Source organism: Nyctereutes procyonoides, unplaced genomic scaffold (assembly GCF_905146905.1).
Source record: "Nyctereutes procyonoides isolate TBG_1078 unplaced genomic scaffold, NYPRO_anot_genome, whole genome shotgun sequence".
Lineage (NCBI taxonomy): Eukaryota > Metazoa > Chordata > Mammalia > Carnivora > Canidae > Nyctereutes > Nyctereutes procyonoides.
In genome coordinates this window covers 35,451,469-35,469,376 of record NW_026575030.1, presented here as the reverse complement: position 1 = coordinate 35,469,376, position 17,908 = coordinate 35,451,469, and the positions used below count along the sequence as shown (strand labels likewise).

Below are 17,908 nucleotides of genomic sequence, written 5' to 3'. Positions count from 1 at the left end.
ATGGAACGGGGGATAAGAGCCACAGAAAAGGTGAGATGTTCCTGCAAATATGACTAAGAAGAATGCAATAAAGAATGTGTGAAGACTTTTCTTTGAGACTATCCAAGGGACACTGTTAAGTTCATATTTCTGTATTTGAGCTACTGGAGCCCTTGTGGCACATAGAACTGTCTGGAGATGTCTGACACCGATTGGCCTTGTGCCAGAGTAGGGTTCCTAAACTCCCTTCACCAGAATCACAGGGGGACAATGAAACATGCAGAATCCTAGAACCTGACCCCAAACAACAGCATCAAAACTGCTAGGGATGGGGCCCAAGAGTCTGCAATTTAAAATGCTCTCCAGGTGAGTCTGATGTAGCCTAAGATTTGGGAACACGAACCTAGGCTGTTTTTCTTATAGATGTCTTTCTTTGTAGGCAGCGTGATCATCTAGGTACCTGCCCAAGTGGTTGTGGTAATTAACTTATTCTCACTTGAATTTATGTAACCTTATTAAGACTAATTAGAAAAAACATGACCCACATGGTTCAGTCTCAGAATAATGACAGAGTCCTACAAATACAGCCCAGCAATCAAACATTAATTTCAAAATAACAGCAAGTCTGTACTTTCCAGCAAGTCTGGAACAACCACAAGTTGCAAGAAATTTATGGATTTCTTCACAACACCCCCTTCCTCTCCCACCCACTCCCACACATACGCCCTGCTGCTCCACTGTTAGCAACTTCCACTTCCCGGCCCGCTGGAGCAGGAGAGCACTTCAGCCTTTCACTCTCATTTTGTCCCATAATTCTGCATCACAAATCCTAAAACTTTAGTTTGACCTCCTTTGAGGTTGAGGGCAGAGAGGAAATGGGGCACCACAAAGCCATTCTCATGAGCCTCAGAAAAGGAGAGTTTGGGAGCATGGGTACCAAAATAACTTGAATTCCAACACATTTATAGATTTATACATTATGTTCTTAGGATGGAGTGGATCAAAGGGAAGAGTTAAACAGGACCAGGATATGGAAGCATGACAGTTTCTCAGGCTCCAGAGGAGTTTGGTCCATTAATATGTTATGAATCATTTTGTAGAGGGGGGTGAAAATAAGAGAGAGAAAAAATATATGGAGACCTTAAATCCAAGCTTTCTCATGGTCTCTAAAATATACGGGAACTATAAGGCATACTTTTTAAATCTATAAAGAAAGTATAAAAAGATAAAAATATATGTAAGACTTTTTCTTCTACCATTAAAGACATGAAACTTTGGAAGTCTAATACAATAAAAAATAAGGAAAACACAAGCTAGTGCTCTGTCCAGCAGAAAATCCACAGGTGGACTATAAGGTTCCAGGCAATGTTTACAACCTGCCATAAGTCACCGTTGCTTCCAGGATATGATCAATTTGAAATGCAGGTAGAAAGTTAAATTATAAAATGTAAATGTTTCATATGAAACAATGATTTGATTATTTATTACTAAGTATAAAGCTATAAAATCAAGTGCTGTGCTCGTCACTTTCCAAGCATGATCTCCAATTCTAACAGCAACCTGACAGGTATTATTATTATTATTATTATTATTATTATTATTATTAGTTTACAGAGGACAAAACGGATTTTTCAGAGAGGCAAACTAGACTAGTTAAATAATAAAGTTTGGACATAGGTGGATCCAGGATTTAAATTCAGTCAGCCTTACTCTCAGGCTTTTCATTGTACCACCCAATATTTATTGCCCTCAAAACTCATTACAACTGAATTCTCCTTCTAGAAGAGGGGTCCGCCCAGATGGGATGCATTCAGTGCTGTGTGTTGTTCTGGATTCACACGTGTAAACTATTTGGTAATACGTGATACGTAAGATGATTTGGTATAAAGTCAGGTGACCCAGAATGTCTGAAGATGCTGAGCCTTGGCACCTGTATTCCCCTCATACCTGGTGCTGCCTGAGGGACAGCTGGCTTGTGTGGCCTGAGCCGCTTCGTCTCGGGGAGACTGTGAGCCCAGAGAGCTCCTGGGGCCACCCCTTGCAGGCCTCCCTCTCACCTGGCTTGCTTGGCCATCTGGCTTCGCAGGGCAAAAGGAGTTCCCTCTCTCCTTGCCTCTGCTGCTCCTTGACATCTTTGAAGAACACTTCTGTCCATTTTGGAATCCTTAGCCCCCTTCCCCTGCCCAGGTTTTAGCCTCCAGCACCCCAGAGGCAACAGCCCTCCCAGCCTATGTTTCTCTGGAGAATTCCCCAGCAGCCCGTCCAGGACCTGAAGACTACACACTGGTGTAGCCAACCCTGTGTGTCTTCACCTCTGCTCTTGGCGGGGACTCAGGGGTGTCCCTTTGCCCTGCAGCTGGGCCTTGCTTTGGCTCCCCCATTTCAGAGGTGCACACCCGCCTAGCAGCCCTTCCACCCACTTGGTAAAAGTCCCAGGGAAGAGATCTCGGAGGTATCCTCTGATCTGCCAGTGTGGTCCTGCCATCACTCTCCGCCTGAGAGACCCTGAGAAACAGACACTGAAATGTCATCTCGATATACTTCAGAGACATCTGCTTTGGAGTTTTGTCCCAGGGATAGAGCCACAGATTTATAATCTGGGTAATGTCCTTGGGGCAACTGGGCTTCATTCCACTGATTCAAATAGTTGAATTTCAGTTCTAAAAACAGTCCTTCGTTTTGCAAATAGTAAAAATAACAATCATATTAATCATAATGACAATGACAACTATTGATGTCGGTGTAGCGTTTGCTATGCACACAGGGCCAGGCAGCCTGCTTTACACACCTGAATTCGGTTAACCCGAAAGACGCCCTGAAAGGCATAAACCAGTAAGCACAGTGTCCTGGGTTCTAGTGACACCAAGATCATAGAATTATTATCGCACAATGAGAGATCAGACCACTTTTGTCCTATTGCACCCTCTTGTTCAGGAAAACAGATGACCCGAGTCAAGCAAAAATCCTCCAAACTATCTCCCCAGATTAAAACTATTCCCTCTCATAGCATTAACGGTCTGCTACTTTTCACAGAACTACTATCTGTGAAAAATTCATGAATTGCCACAGCCCCTAACCTGAAGACATTTAGATGTTTTCATTCTTTTATATGTGACACTTTCCAATGACATTTTACCAGCTGTGGCAAGTCCGCAGCAACATATGAATTCAGATGTCTGCCTGGAAATGGTTGCTCAGATGGTCAGAGTAAGGAAACCCAGAGAGGCAGTATAAGCACATTATATGACTGATCAATAATCGTCAGTGACATCTGATTTGCATTTTAGGAACTGCCCCCCCCCCAAAACTAGGCAATAGAAGGGCCATCTCAATTTTGTCAGACACACTTGAATACTTAAATATCGAATACTTAAATATTTTTGTGAAGTTTTGAAATCCGTAAGAGAAAAGTTACTTTCGGCATTAATGACCCAGCCCATTTTCACCTAGAGACACTTATGTTAGCAGCAAACATAGCCTCCGTCAGCCACGGAATTTCTGGAATGTTCCGAAAAGAGACTCACCTCTTTAAGATGAGAAATATACTGCTGGCTTGGTAGGTCGGTTCTTTAACACGATCTTTATGCAGATCAAACGCAGTTGTTCTTGACCATGATTGTACAAAATTCAAGGGTTCTGGGACAAAGGGTTTCTCACAATACTTATCAAACAAGCCCCCGATTCTTAGTTGATGTCCTGGATATCAATCAGGAAGCCCTGAGCATCTGACCCCAGCATGCTTCCAGCTCAGCCGTGTCCTGACTGCTGTGAATTAGAAGCCGGTCTCAGGTGCTCTGGGGGAAGGCAAGACAACTGTCGGGGTTCGATCACTTCTGCATGAGCTCACCACGAAAGACCCACAGTGACTACAGCAATGGCAGCCTTCTGGAAGGAACTTCTTTAGGTAGCCAGTGTGTCTCCCCAAGCAATACTGTCACAGATGAAATGAAATCCAGCTTTACCCTAAATCAGACAGTCATCTGCTAAGAGTGCTATTTCCCATGGAAGAGCCTAGATCTTTGTTCTTTACTGAACAGAAGAGGGAAACAGAGGCAGAACAGATGGTGGAACATATATACCTGCATTACTTGCTTCAAGGCAGTTTCCCTACTATGACTGTAATGAAAAGAACAGTCAGAGGAACTGCCTCTGAATTAACAGCTCTGAACCCAGAGTCCCTTTCTAAAACGTATCCATGCTACAAGGCTCCTCGGTAGCAGAAATGGGCTTAAAGCCCCGCTTTCTAGTACTTTGACGGTAGTCTTTCTGCCGTAACTGTGGTGCTCATACCTGGTTGCACCTTCATACCACCTGGCAGTTTAAAACAAATTGTTTTGATTTGGTGGGACTAAGGTGGAGACCCGACTGGTGGTAATTTTAATAATATCCCCAGGTGCTCCTAATACGCAGCCAGATCTGAGAACTCCAATAGATTTGGTTCAAATATACGAGTTACAACAGCTTAAGTCTAAACGTATGTCAGCAGGTACAGCTGATGTCTTTAACAGGTAAAATTCGGTGAGAAACTCAGCCAGAATGTTGATAATTGATGTTATTTACGAAAATGCCTTGTAAATCACCACGTGCTAAACAAATAGGAGGTGATTTATTATCACCAACAAATGCTTCCTGAGAGCTTCTAAGTGGGTGGTTCTGGAGTAGTAGCCTTGGTCTTTCCCCTTAAGAGACTGCGGCCTAGTGGTCTTCAGCCTACTAGATGGTCATGTTTCCAGTAAGTGTGTCTTGTGAAGAGCAGCGGTCACTGCGTCACCCTGCAGGCCAGACGCCCCGATCCGGTGTTAGAAGGTGCAGCACAGCCCGGGGGTTAATGAACAGCTACATTTATGACACAAGGTAGAATCCAGGTTGCCTGCCCCAATTTTCAAGAGTCCTCGCACAAAGAGAAGCTCAGGAACCAACTAACTAAAGGTCACATCTGAATTTCAAGTAGAGCTGGCGCTCCCACGCACGTGTCCCGCGTCGAAAAGACAGCTCAAAGGAAGGTGATTCCCCTTTGATTAACTGCATCCTGAGACTGGCAAGAATTGGAGGAGGCACAAATGACCATCTATAGCCCTTGGATGGGTTAAAGAAGAGGAATGGGGGGGGCAAGTGACCTCTGAACCCCTAGATCCACCCTTTCATTCGGGTATTTGAGCTTGATAAAAACTGAAGTTAATCTTCACTGTTAAACTTCAGTGTTCACTCAGCCACAGGGGGCTGAGGTCAGAGTTACCTGCATCTTTTCCCCAAGTGTTCTCCTACATGGTTTCACACGAGCTCAGCGGTAGTGTAGACTGGATAAGTCTTGTCTCGGTTTCAGAACCGATGACCCTGACACACACACACAGGTGATGAACCTTGTCCAAGATTACGCACGGCGATACGGGTCAGAGCTGGGACAGGACCCCGCAGCCCCACGCCTCCCGCAGTCCCTCCACCGCCCTGGGCTGGCCTGGGCCCAGGATTACAGGTTCACAGAAAGGCTCATTAAAAACAGCGTGGACCTCTAATGCACTGAGGTAAGATTGGATACGTGAACGTATTTGTGGGTAAACAAGCACACACAATGCAGCCATCGTCTTGTAGACCCCATAGCTTGCTATTTGCCTTCTCTTTCTCTAACAGTTTAATCACCCATACTTCTAAGAAATCATTCACATTCCTTCCCTCTTGTTTTCCAGGATTTTTCTGAGGAGGTGACTTTAAATAACACGAAAACTTGCCCTGCTGTTTTGTTTTATCCTAAGGTTTAAATGTGTCCTAGAGCTGACAACAGCATTTCTGGCTTAAACCATCACCCCATCTATGGTTTGAGTGCCAAACCCATGAGTTCAGAGAAACCATTTTATCTCGCTTGTAGACCTCGGGATCCTACAAGGGGCAACCACTCCTATGAGGCTCCTACTTTTGATCTCCGAGCTCGCAATGGCACTGTTTGGAGAAAGCCCAGATGCCTGGATGTGGCGCAGTGCCATACATTTACCTTCGCGCCTATCGCAGAGTCAGAATGTCACCAGGAGCCAGAGGGGTGGGGGCTCCCTCTCTGCTCTGAGATTCTCCAGGCAAGTCACTACTGGCATCTTGTCGCTTGGGGTACGTCATTTCTCGGCTGAGGTAAGAACACACGCAGTGGCAACAACGGGGAGTCTGTAGGTGGCAAAGACACAGGTGAGGCACCTGAAGCGCGCGGTCGCCAGGTATGCTCTGGAAGTCACCGTTTGCCTTAGGTTCCCACCTACCCTTCTCTCTCCCACCGTGTAGTTGTGTTTGAGCTGTTCTCTTTGTTGAAGTTCTCAACTCCTCTGTTGAAGGTCCATAGCAATTTAGGGTGCAGCCCTTGGAGTCAGACCACCCACCTTCCAATTCTGCTGTGTAGCTTCAGGCAAGTCACTAAACCTCTCTGTGCCTCAGTCACCTCATTGGTAAAAATGGGAATGTTAAAAATAGTAGCTACTTGTAGATTATTGCTGTGAGGAACCTAATAACCCAATAACTGAAGTGCTTACAACAGTGACTGGCAGAGGAGTGTTCACTAAGTGTTAGCATCTATTAGCAATAAGCTCTTCCCTTTCTTCCAAGGTCCCAAAGTGCCTCAATTTCTCCAAAAAGCTTTCTGACTCTACATTTTAGTTTTTGCTTCATCTTCGGATCCAGTAAATGTACCTTGAATAGCGCAGTCCTGCTGTAGTTTGTTACACTGCCTGGTTCTGGAAGGGCTTTTAGTCACAACGTAGCTTCTAGCCTCAATTAGACTGTAAGCCCTTTGGTGACTGTCCACTACCTACCTCCCTACTCACCCCATCCTCATACCCCTCCCCAATTTGAGTGTGATTTTTCTACTGTTGCCTGTCCTGCTGGGATGGCACTGGAGAGTCCCCCGGCCCTTCCATCCAGTCTGCCTGTCCAGGAAGATACTGGCCCATCAGTCACATCCCCATGCAGGGTGTAAAAGCAGCCCTGTAGGGGCGCCTGGGGGGCTCAGTCAGTTAAGCGCCCGCCTTAGGCTTAGGTCATGATCCCAGGGTCCTGGGATCCAGCCCCACGTCAGCTCCCTGCTCAGCAGAGAGTCTGACTCTCCTGCCGCTTGTGCTTGCTCTATGTTAAGTAAATAAATAAAGCCCCGTAGTACCTGAGACCCATCTAGAACCTTGCAACTAAATAGTATGCTTTGCCCTCTCTGCCTTTGATTCTTTACTCCCTTTTCTTATTTGAGGATGCATTTGTCATCCCACTAGATTATAAACTCCTTCGAGGACAGGGAACAATTCCTATCTACTTGGCGTCTACCTCCCTTCCGCCAACACCTCCCGGGGCTCAGTAAATATTTGCAAATGCAGTGGGATAATAATACGGTGTATTAAAGATGTCACTCTGCTCCTGCTAATCCCTTCTATCTAGCCCTCCATATTCAGTGAAGATTTTCATTGCCTAAGAGTTAAGTCCCTGTAGCAAAAAAGCAGAAATCAAGTTCATTCTTAGCTCTTGAGTTTCAATAGTTTAAGCCATTTAGGATTCAGAGCATAAAATTTATGCCAGAAACAAAAGATTTGAAAGAATACATAATGAGAGCCAGTTTCTCAAGTTTTTCCTGGGTCCTTCCAAACTTGATCAGGATTCCATAGGCTGGAGAGGTGTGGACTAGGGAAGGAAGAGAGAATTGCAAGACACTGGGGAATGGGGAGGGGGAGAGGGCGCTGCTCTATGAGGGCCGAGAATGGCTAGAGGTCTGGGGGACAGGAATGCCAGGTGGGCTTGGCAGGTACAAGAACAGAAGCACTTGTGGTTCGCTCATTGGGCTTGGGAAGAAAGGCTGGCGGGAGTGTCTGGTCAGACAGTCCTGAGCCTGCCTAAGAGGCTTCGGTGCCTAGGAGTAGCAGGAAGCTCAGAGAAACGTACCCACGAGGCCCACCTGCAGAGAGCAGCCCCGTGAGTGGGGCAGGAGGGCAGGAGAGCCGCAGTCTCAGCAAACATCAGTAGCAAACCTACTCCTCTGCCTGGTTTAATGCCGATTTAGATGCACCCGCGGGCTTTACATGCAACCCTGGAGGGTGGAGGGGGAACAGTCCTTGGTAAAGTGGGGATGGGGACTCAAAACATAAATTAACTCCATTATGGAAAACTAAAGTTACATTCTCTGAATGCTTGAGTGTGTGAGCTGAAATTCTTAAAAGCTATATGGATAAAAAAAATAAGCTTTAAAATTTCCCTTGAGATAATCACTGTCATTGAGAACTAAGTTAGACCTTTGAAAGACACAGTAGCTCTTCTTGGTATAAATATGGAAAAAAAAAAAGGAAGGAAGGAGGAGAGAGAGGAATGGAAAGGAAAAAAAGTGCAAATATAAAAGTGAGGCTAATCGATTTGTCACTATTTTATTTACTCACTTGTAAATATTTGGTCAACATCTACTTTATGCCACCACAGTAGGTTCCTGGTCTGGGAAAGCGCGCAGGATCTGAAGGGCATGATTAATTTGTTTATTGTTCATGTTTCTGCACTGTTGTTTCACAAGGATAAATTCATGCACCACTTGTACTTAAAAAGAGAAAGGAGAGGTGAAGAGCAAATTGTAGATCTCGTGTGAACAAAGCAGGGTGGCTGGAGTCGAATAGCAGTGTTGGGTGCTTGTTTTATTGCCAGGCTCCACCCGGATCTCAATACAGCAGAAATAAGTTCGACTTCGTCTATATGCATAGAGCCCAGAGTGCAGCTCCATGCCGTGAGCAGGAAGCAGTTTCCAGGGAACTGGGCATTTTGCATCAATCTGCAGCTGAAGCACGGGGATGCCGAGGTGAGAAAAGGGCTGTGTCTGTCCGCTTGCACTGCCCTCTAGGAACCAATTGTCATTTTCACAGGGTTTCTTGTTTTTGGCATCTCTGCTGGCCCAGACTCAGCTCTAAAGTTCACCAGCCACTCATCAGCTTCCATTTAGGCAGTGAAGCACGTTCCCCAGCAAGTCAAAGGAGGAAATGGTGGGCTGGGGGGGAAGGAGGTAGTTCGGGAACTATTGAAGTGGTGGTGGCACCATCAGTGCTTGGAGCTCACGTAACTCCAAGTCCCGCCATCTCCCCCCGTGTGGGTTTAACATGGATCACAAGAGACACACACTTACAGTGTGTTGTACTTTTTAATGGAGACCTCATGTTCTTGACAATGTTACTCACTACTAAGTTTGGGCCAGGCTAGACCCTCAGCTTTGGAGTCCACAGGATTTCCATCATGGGATGGATAATTCATAGTTGCAGAAAGGAACCTAGGTTGTTCCTTGTGCAGAGACACACCTTGATTTTGAAGAGTGCAGTTTCTATCACTCACCTCACCTACAAAGATGTGCTAATATCTTTTGGGTTGTCTTTTAAAAATGTATTGTTATCAAAATATTTTTTTTATTGCATAGTTAAAAATAGACTAAAAGGCTTATCATTTAAAACTTTGAACTTGGTTACTTTTTCTAGCCTTTATTTACACGTTTGTAATGATGGTTATTCTACTTATGTTTAGATTTATCAATTCTAGACATTATTTCCTGCTATAGCAAATGGTAGGTATTTAGTTCTATGACCTTCATATATATCTTAGTGGTATCCTGGAGCCTATTCTATCTGGTGGCATGAGCTGACTGCTAAATTTTCAGAAATTCTGCAGGCCAACTATTAAATGGTTGGTAGCTTGAAATTGGCCATGGTGGGAGTATTTACCCCATGGAAATCAGCGTATGTTGCCAGGTCGTCCCCCTGCCTCTAAAGAACTAGTTATTAAACATTTCTCAGCACACCATAGTTCTTCCTCCATACTCTCACAATTAGGTTAATCTAAAAGTCAAGAGTTTAATTTTAATGACTAAGTACATTTTGTTCTTTGCATAGCCCATTGGTGTACCAAAATTACGGACTTCTTTATTTTACATGGAGTTAATAACTGCCTCATCATTATCAGGCTGACACCTCCCGAACCTAATAGACAATCCAAGAAAAGTGTGACAACCAATAATTATATGCTTATGAAGTATTTTTTTGCCAAGCAAGTGAATCGGAATCTATTTAAGTTTCTAGCTAAATATCAGTTTATGGGTAATATGAAGAATAGAAAGCTCAATAGCACTAGAAAGCAATCAACTAAATCCAGAATGCAAAATTTTCTACAGAACCACTTTCACTTTCCCTAGCAAATTAATGACATAAATGGGGTGTTGGGGGAAGGAGGTGGTTAGGGAACTATTACAGACAAAACAGACTTAAGAGTCATAGCCACTAATTTCCACCTATCGACCTTGAAGAATAATTAAAAAGTATGCTTATGAGATACATGCATCCTTATGTTTATAAGAGCCAAATAAACCCTATTGTTTATTTACAATAGCCAAGATATGGAAGCAGCAGGTGTCCATTGTTTGATGAATGGATAAAGATGTGATATATATATATATTTTCCAACGTGTGTATATATGTTCCATTATGTATGTGTGAATATATATATATTCCATGTATATGTATGTACATATATATTTTCCAATGTGTTTATATATTCCATTATATATAAATGTATAAATACATACACACACACACATATATATGTATTTAGCCATAAAAAAGAATGCAGTCTTACCATTTGCGACGACATGGGTGGTCATCCTAAAAAGTATTATGCTAAGTGAAATAAGTCAGTCAGAGAAAGACAAAATACCCTATGATCTCACTCATATGTGGAATTTAAGAAAAAACAAACACGTAAAAGGAAATAAAAAAGAGAGATACAAACCAAGAAACAGACTTATAGAGAGCAAATGGATGTTTACCAGAGGGGAGTAGGGGTGGGGGGATGGAGGAGATAGGTGATGGGGAGTAAGTGCCCTTGTGATGAGCACCAGGTGATGTATGGACATGTTGAATCACTATATTTTACACATGGAACTACTATAATACTGTTAACTGGAATTAAAAACTTTAAAAAGATTCTAAGTTTTTACAAAATAATTTAAAAAAATGTTAAATGTGGGAGGATAGATGAAACGAAATGACTACATTTTAAGAATTGCTGAAGACAGATGATTGGTCTGTGAGAGCTCACTGGATTATTCATTCTCTCTCCTTTTCATAGGCCTGAAGTTTTCATGATAAAAAAAATGTAAAGGTGCTTCATTCTAAATTTCAATAATTTTCTTTGTACTTTGCCTTGTTAATTTTTTTAAAGGCACCATTGGATTGGTTAAATATCAATTAGTAAATTAATACTGTTTTTGAAATCCTCAAACATAAAAGGTAATCCATCAGTGTTATTTTTTTTTTAGGTCTTCCTCTGACTCTCCTCTTCCCTTGCCATCTGGGTTAACAGTCCACTGAGCTTTCTGACAACTATTGATTTGAACTTTTTGTCTCCATGACCATAGACTGCCCATATCTGCTTTCCCATGTTGGATTCACTCTCTCCTTCGTTAATATACTCTCTCTTTTTGCTGGAGCACCTGCTCCAGCAGCTCACTATTAATAAATAAGTGTGAAGCACATTTTTTTTAGTCTGTGGTATAGGTGTTATGAAGCTCAATGTTATTTTGATTTTCATGATTTTTTTCCTTTTTAGATTTTAGGATCTTCTCTTTAACTCCATTAAAAAAAAACTTCTCCACGTACACTGTAGAACGATGTCTTTCTATTTATTGTGCTGGGCCCCTTGTGAAACATGTCTCTAATACGTCTTGGAAATTTTTCTGGTTTGTTTTGTTATAACCTTACATTTTCTCTGGGCTCTTTTCCTATGACTCTTATGCATTGGATATTAGACCTATTAATCCCAATTTAAATATTTTATTTGGAGAAATGGTATAGGGAATGGAACAGGAAGGAAGTCAGGAAAGGTTGAATGAGCTCATGTGACCCAGCTGAAGAAGGGTGTAAAAGAAGTTTGGACGGAAGTGTCCTAGATACTCCTGAAACCTATGGTTTGACAAAGCCACCAGGGAATCCTTGAGGAGAAGCCTGCTGATGAAGGAATCCTGGGTCTTAGGAATGGGCTGGCCTTATTTTTTCTTTTGCACTCAATCATTGGTGGTAATCTAAACCTAAGCATGGATGCCCTGCATGCAGTGAAAGATTTCAAAGCAATGTACCTGGGATCTTGGTCAATTACCTTGGCCAACATCATGGCCACTACCGTAAAGTAGGTTCTAGGTTCTATTATCACTGTGATGTTGGATGTGTTAGTCTATGTGCCGTCCCTAGAACAGTGTTAGACACATCTCAATCATTAATTACTGTTATCGAGTGACAAGGAGATGCCTGCAAGGGTGTGTGATTAGCCACAAGAATTGTTATAAACTTTATGCACTAAACTTTAGGATCTATTTATTTCTGCCTACAGCACAATTCCAATAGGTTTAGTCAACTTGGGTACATGCCAAAGCCAGGGTAGAAGTGACAGAGTAAAAAGAGGTTGGAAGCTCATTATTATTAGATCAGAAAGCTGGGAAAGGGGTGTTTGACAGCAGGGAGAAAGAAAAACAGTAAAAAAAAGCAAACATGATAAAAGCATATATTTTCATGATTTTTAACGTTAGGAAATTTAGCCTCAGCAACTTCAACAGGCATGGCTGCTTCGTGGTATTTCAAAAACATAACAACCAATGTTCATAATAATGACTCTGATATCAAAAAACACTTTACCGGCACTTTGAGGAGGCAGGGGAGTATGAAATGCATTTTAGAATGATTTCCATCCAGAAGAGTTAAAACTGTAGAGGAGCTCCACGGAAAGAGTAAATTCTCCAGGATTCTGGACAGCTGATCATTTTATTGAACTAATTAAATATATGGCTTTTTTTTTGTTTCTCTGTGCATAACTGCACATCATTTCTTACTATCACTTGATAATGAACCCCCTTCCTCTTCTCACTTTACAACCTGATTTCATATCCAGACCCCCCCACTCCTTGCGTGGCATCCGTCATCACCGCCTAGGTTCACTTGCTTCCCAGGCAAACATAAAATCTCTATGACAGATTGCAAATACCAGCAGAACTTCCAAGTCATTTAAATTCAGCTGAGGTGGGCCTGGCCGTCCCCACCGCGGTCCCTGAGAGGACAGTCCAATGGCACAGGCGCCCACACTGCCTATCTGGCTGCCGTCCGCCCCCACCTTCCTCAACAGTACGCTTGGTTTTGACAGCACTTCAGGTCTCTACCCAGAGCTCCTTTTCACATGTTCCTGTTGTCACACAGCAACCTCTGACCTGCAGCGCTTCCACAAACACTGGGCTAACAGCAAAATCTCTGGTGTGGGATGTGTCACCGGCTACTTGGAAGAATAACCTAAAGAACCTGCGAGCAGCTCATCTTCCAGCCCCTCAGGAGGACTGAGTCTGAGAAGCTGCCATGGAGAGCTACAGACTTCCATGGTGAAGAGGTTGCTTTCAGCAGGCACAGGGGACAGCAGCAGGCACAGGGGACAGCAGCCTGCACAGAGGGACAGCAGCCTGCATAGGGGGACAGCAGCAGGCACAGGGGGACAGCAGCAGGCACAGGGGACAGCAGCAGACACACAAAGACAGAAGCACAGGATGGCCGAGCGGGGGAGCTGAAAGGCACACACAGAGGCAGACAACGGCCCCCGCGCGCACGAGTTTCCTGTCTTGGTCACTTCAGGCTGTTGTAAGGAAAATACCATAGACTGAGTACTTTAAAGCACGCAGAAATGTACTTCTCACAGCTCTTTGAGGAAATCCAAGATCAAGGGTCAGGCCGATTGGGGTGCTGGAGAGAACCACTGACTGGTTCCTAGACACCCAGCCTTCTCACTGGGTCCCCACAACCAGGAACAAACTCTCTGGGGTCTCTTTATAAGGGCACAAATCCCATTCATGAAGGCTCTGCCTTCATGACCTACTTGCCTCCCAGAGACCCCCCCCCCAATACTATCATGTTGGTGCTGGGGGTTGGGGTTGGGGGTGGAGGTGGGGATGGAGATGGGGATGGGGTGGGGGTGGAGGTGAGGATGGGGATGGTGTTAGATTTCAACAGAGGAGTTTGGGCAGTTGACAAATGAAAAAGGAAAGCTCATTTAGAGTGGAGCCAGGGGGCCAGCGGGGGGTGCTCTCACGCCCTACCACTCCTGGTCAACCGCAGACCCCACTGGAGGAGACTGGATCTTGCCTGCTGACACTACTACTTTCCACCCCAGCAGGGGCAAAAGCAGCGCCCCAACCCCACCCTGCAACAGTCCACCCAGTGAGATGCTGTCACAGTTCAAACAGAAAAAGAAAAAAAAAAAAAAAGGCCACCATACTTCAAACTCCCAGTTTACTCCAACAGACCTTTTGCTCATAAAAGCCTTCCCAACTTCACCCTTTCCTCTGTACTAGAGGGTTCCTCTCTTTTGTTCTGCAGACACGCCTATGGTTCGGCCATAACTTGCTTGTCCAAAATTGCAATTTTCTGCTATTTCCAAATAATCCCATTTTTGCTGGTAAAAATAACTGGCAGTTTTAACATGGGAGCCACACACATTCAGCTTATAGCATACCTAGAACGTATTTCAACGTTAAGAACAAAAGCAGGATCTGCCTCATTTTCCCACTGATTTGTATGCTCCTTGGGGGCAGAACTGTTTGTTTGCATCTACACTAAGTAAAATTTATGAGGAGGAAAAACACTGTCATGCTAAGCAGGCAGTGCTTCATTCATGCTTGATAATGAAGAACATACCCTAAAACACAATGTCTTAAAAGAAATCTGTTCCCAACATTATTACAAAAATTAAAATGAATGTTGATTTTGCACAGGTTTAATTCCTCCTAGTTTTGCTAGCTGTTACCTCCTTTTAAATCATCTGTTGTTTTGGTTGGTTGGTATTTTTTTTTCAGTTTTTGTTTTGATTTGGAAAAGGGTTCAGAGGGCTGTGCGAGATTCCATACAACCCAATGGGCAGCCAATTGTTTTAATTGTATTGAATTAATGACCACTTCTTTCCCATCTATTCTCAGCCTATTAAAGTCATTTATTTTTCAATGAGTTGTATTTCCCCTTTCCCTTTTATCCTAGATGGAATCAGCCCATTTTGAAATATACAGGCAAAAATAACTAAAATGCAAAAGGAAAAGTAGTCAGGAAAAACATGAGCCTGCTTGGTTAGATTGTTAATTTTTTTATCTTATTTTTTTCTACTCTCTATTTTTTTCATCTTTTTATTTTTACAAGTCTTGAAAATCAAATGTGCCACAACTCCTCAGGAATGAGTAAATTCAAGACACTAGTTGAGTATCAATCTTTAGAAACTAAAATTTATCTGAATTTAAAGCTAAATTGTTTTATTTTTCCCAACTAAATTGGTCAGATATGAAAAAGTATTCCAGCGTTCCAACTTCTGAGTACAAACAACATGTTGGCGAATTTGTATTGATTTTACCTGCCAATCTAGATGCAATCACACTTTTTAGAGCAGATTCCTGTAATTTGCTTTTCTATAAAATGTCACCAACGCATTAAATACTTTGAAAACAGTCTTTGTAAATCAATCTGCACTTATTAGATTTGTTTAAACGATAGCATTAGAATTCCATGCCGAGATTTAATTTGGTTTTAAAATAACTCCCTACATGCAGAACATTTCCAAGGGCGGAGAGGCTAGTTCCCAATTACTTTCATGCCGTCAGTGCTAACTGTGTTTAATGACTCACTTACCTACAAGCTGCGGGTTCTCTGAAGAGCTCCCTGTTCGGTGAGATGCACACATTTTACCTCGGGCTATTTCAAATTTTTAAAAAGGGGAAAATTCAGAACCAGAGCCAAATGAAAAGTAAAGGTCTTACCTTGTTCATGTCAAAGGTATTATAGACTTGATCAACGTGTTGATTGGCCTTTGGGTTCAGACCCTGCAGACCCAAGAGTGTCTTAAATTCGTGAAGTGTTTGCAGGCCAGATGGATATTCCCTCATAAATTTTCTGTACCACACATAGGTCTCTTTAGCAGGAACTGCTGCCTGACCACCAGCTCTGGATTCGTTATTTCCCATCGCGATTCACAGTCTCCAGCTTTTTCTCAGGTTGCTTTCATGTAAGGTGCCTACCGACTTAGTTCCTCATCACCCTTCACTAAAACTGGAGGCTAACATATGCCTTAAGAGAGCTCCTCTAAACCTCTTACAGCTATAGGCCAAATAAGAATAGAAAGCCAGTGAGATTAACTCATCTGAACAGTTTTAAGACAAGGTCATTTATCGCTAACTGATGGGATCATGCTTGCTGCCACTCAGAGATACAGTTTTCTGTAAAGGGCAGAGGCAATATTTTAAAAAGAATGATCCTTGCCATACTGTCAGCCATAAATTATGCTCATATTGTGGAGTGGGGGTCTGACAGAAAGAGTTCTTGAGTCTCAATCTAGAAGCCTGGGCTCGAGGCTTTGTTTGCACTTACTAAGTGCACTGAAGCATTACAGGCTCAGCGTTCCCATCTGTAAAACAGTAATGAGAATATTTGCTTTTTCATACCTAAATACTGTGGAGATAAATTTAGATGAAAACAAAAAGTCGGAAGCCATGGAAAACTGATACATTTTGAGTACTGTTAAAATGTAAAGCAAGTCATGTACAGAAGAAGGAAATAGGTAGAAAGAGCCATATTAGGAGCAGTAAAAACACTTGTAGGTGAGGTAGGCAGAAAAGTGCAATCTGCAGTTAATGAGACATATTAAGCTGTGTCTTTGGGCATTGTTCTCATTTTATTTTTTTGCTGTTTGTCTTTTCTCTCAAGTCTGCTTCTACCCATGCCCTGTACCTGCTAGTTTTGCCCCACTCCAGTTCCCAAGCTAGTCTTGTCTGAATCAAGCTCCAGTTGCATAGGACTTGAAAACTGAGTGAATGAGCCTAAGAACCATATCCGTGGTCCAGTAATGGAAATGAATTGCCCTGTGTGGCCCTCACACCATCTTGCTGCCAATCATATGTACAAGTAACAGAATTCCATTGTTCCCACCCAGGGTCATCTGGTCCTGAGCGTGGTTCTCCTCTCCTAACCTTATTCCATCCCCCCCCCCCCCCCCCCCCCGCCCAATTCTCATAGTGACTCAGTTCCTAAGTCTGGTTTCTGCCTTAGTCCCTATTCCTTAGTCCTAACTGATTACCTATTTAAAGCCCCAGCTCCCCAGAGAACTGGAGCCCTTGGGACCTACATGAAGTGCCTTAACAGGAGGTGGGGGTCCTTAAAGTATATAGGATTAATTTTGTTTCAACCATACCAAAGTAGATTTTAAATTGAAAAATTCTGAAACCATAATTACAGTTAAATAACAGGTATTCGATAAGATTAGAGAAATGTGGAACTCATTCATTTGGAAGTATTACTCGAAACCATTAGACTAGATGAGATTCCTTATGTGGAAGCCAAAGATGATAAGCCAATGAGGACTCCGTTCAGATAGGAAATATGAGGAATATTCTGTCAGGATCTTCAAAGACCATTCTCTGGGGGAGTCTCTGTGCAGACCTTTTCTAAATGTCTGCCAGAAGGATGCTCAGAGGCACTGACTTATCACCATTAACATTTATTAATCACTAATTTTTATATTAATAGAAGAATGGCTAGTTATGATGGAAGAGGAAGGTAATGAAAGTTTTCAAGGGGCCAAGGAAATCCCTCATGGAAGGAAGATTTTGGATAAATCAAGAATATAAGGACCTGAGATGCAGAAACTGTGTTACTTCATGTAAATGATGCTTTAAAAAATCTGCATAATTACTTGCTGATAAGACTTTAAAAGTATAGTATAAAGATTCTTATATTGGATACAATATTGATATCCCAAACTAAGGAATCCTGCTATATAAAACATTAATCTACTCTAAGATAATGGGAAAAAGACTTCATTTCTAAAAGGTCAAAGAATAAATCTAAATTATAATAAATTTAACTAGAATGTGCTGGATGTATTTGAAGAAAAA

General features: G+C 42.7%; 1 protein-coding gene across 2 annotated transcripts in view; it reads right to left on the bottom strand.

Annotated features, from left to right (window-relative positions):
• Positions 1-15,982, bottom strand: part of GUCA1C (guanylate cyclase activator 1C) — a 34,096-nt gene extending 18,114 nt beyond the window's left edge. For both annotated transcript variants that reach the window (XM_055315790.1, XM_055315791.1), the window contains exon 1: positions 15,779-15,982. In XM_055315790.1, coding sequence (XP_055171765.1) covers positions 15,779-15,982 — 204 coding nt within the window. The remainder of the gene's footprint in view (positions 1-15,778) is intronic.
• Between the last annotated feature and the right edge of the window lie 1,926 nt (positions 15,983-17,908).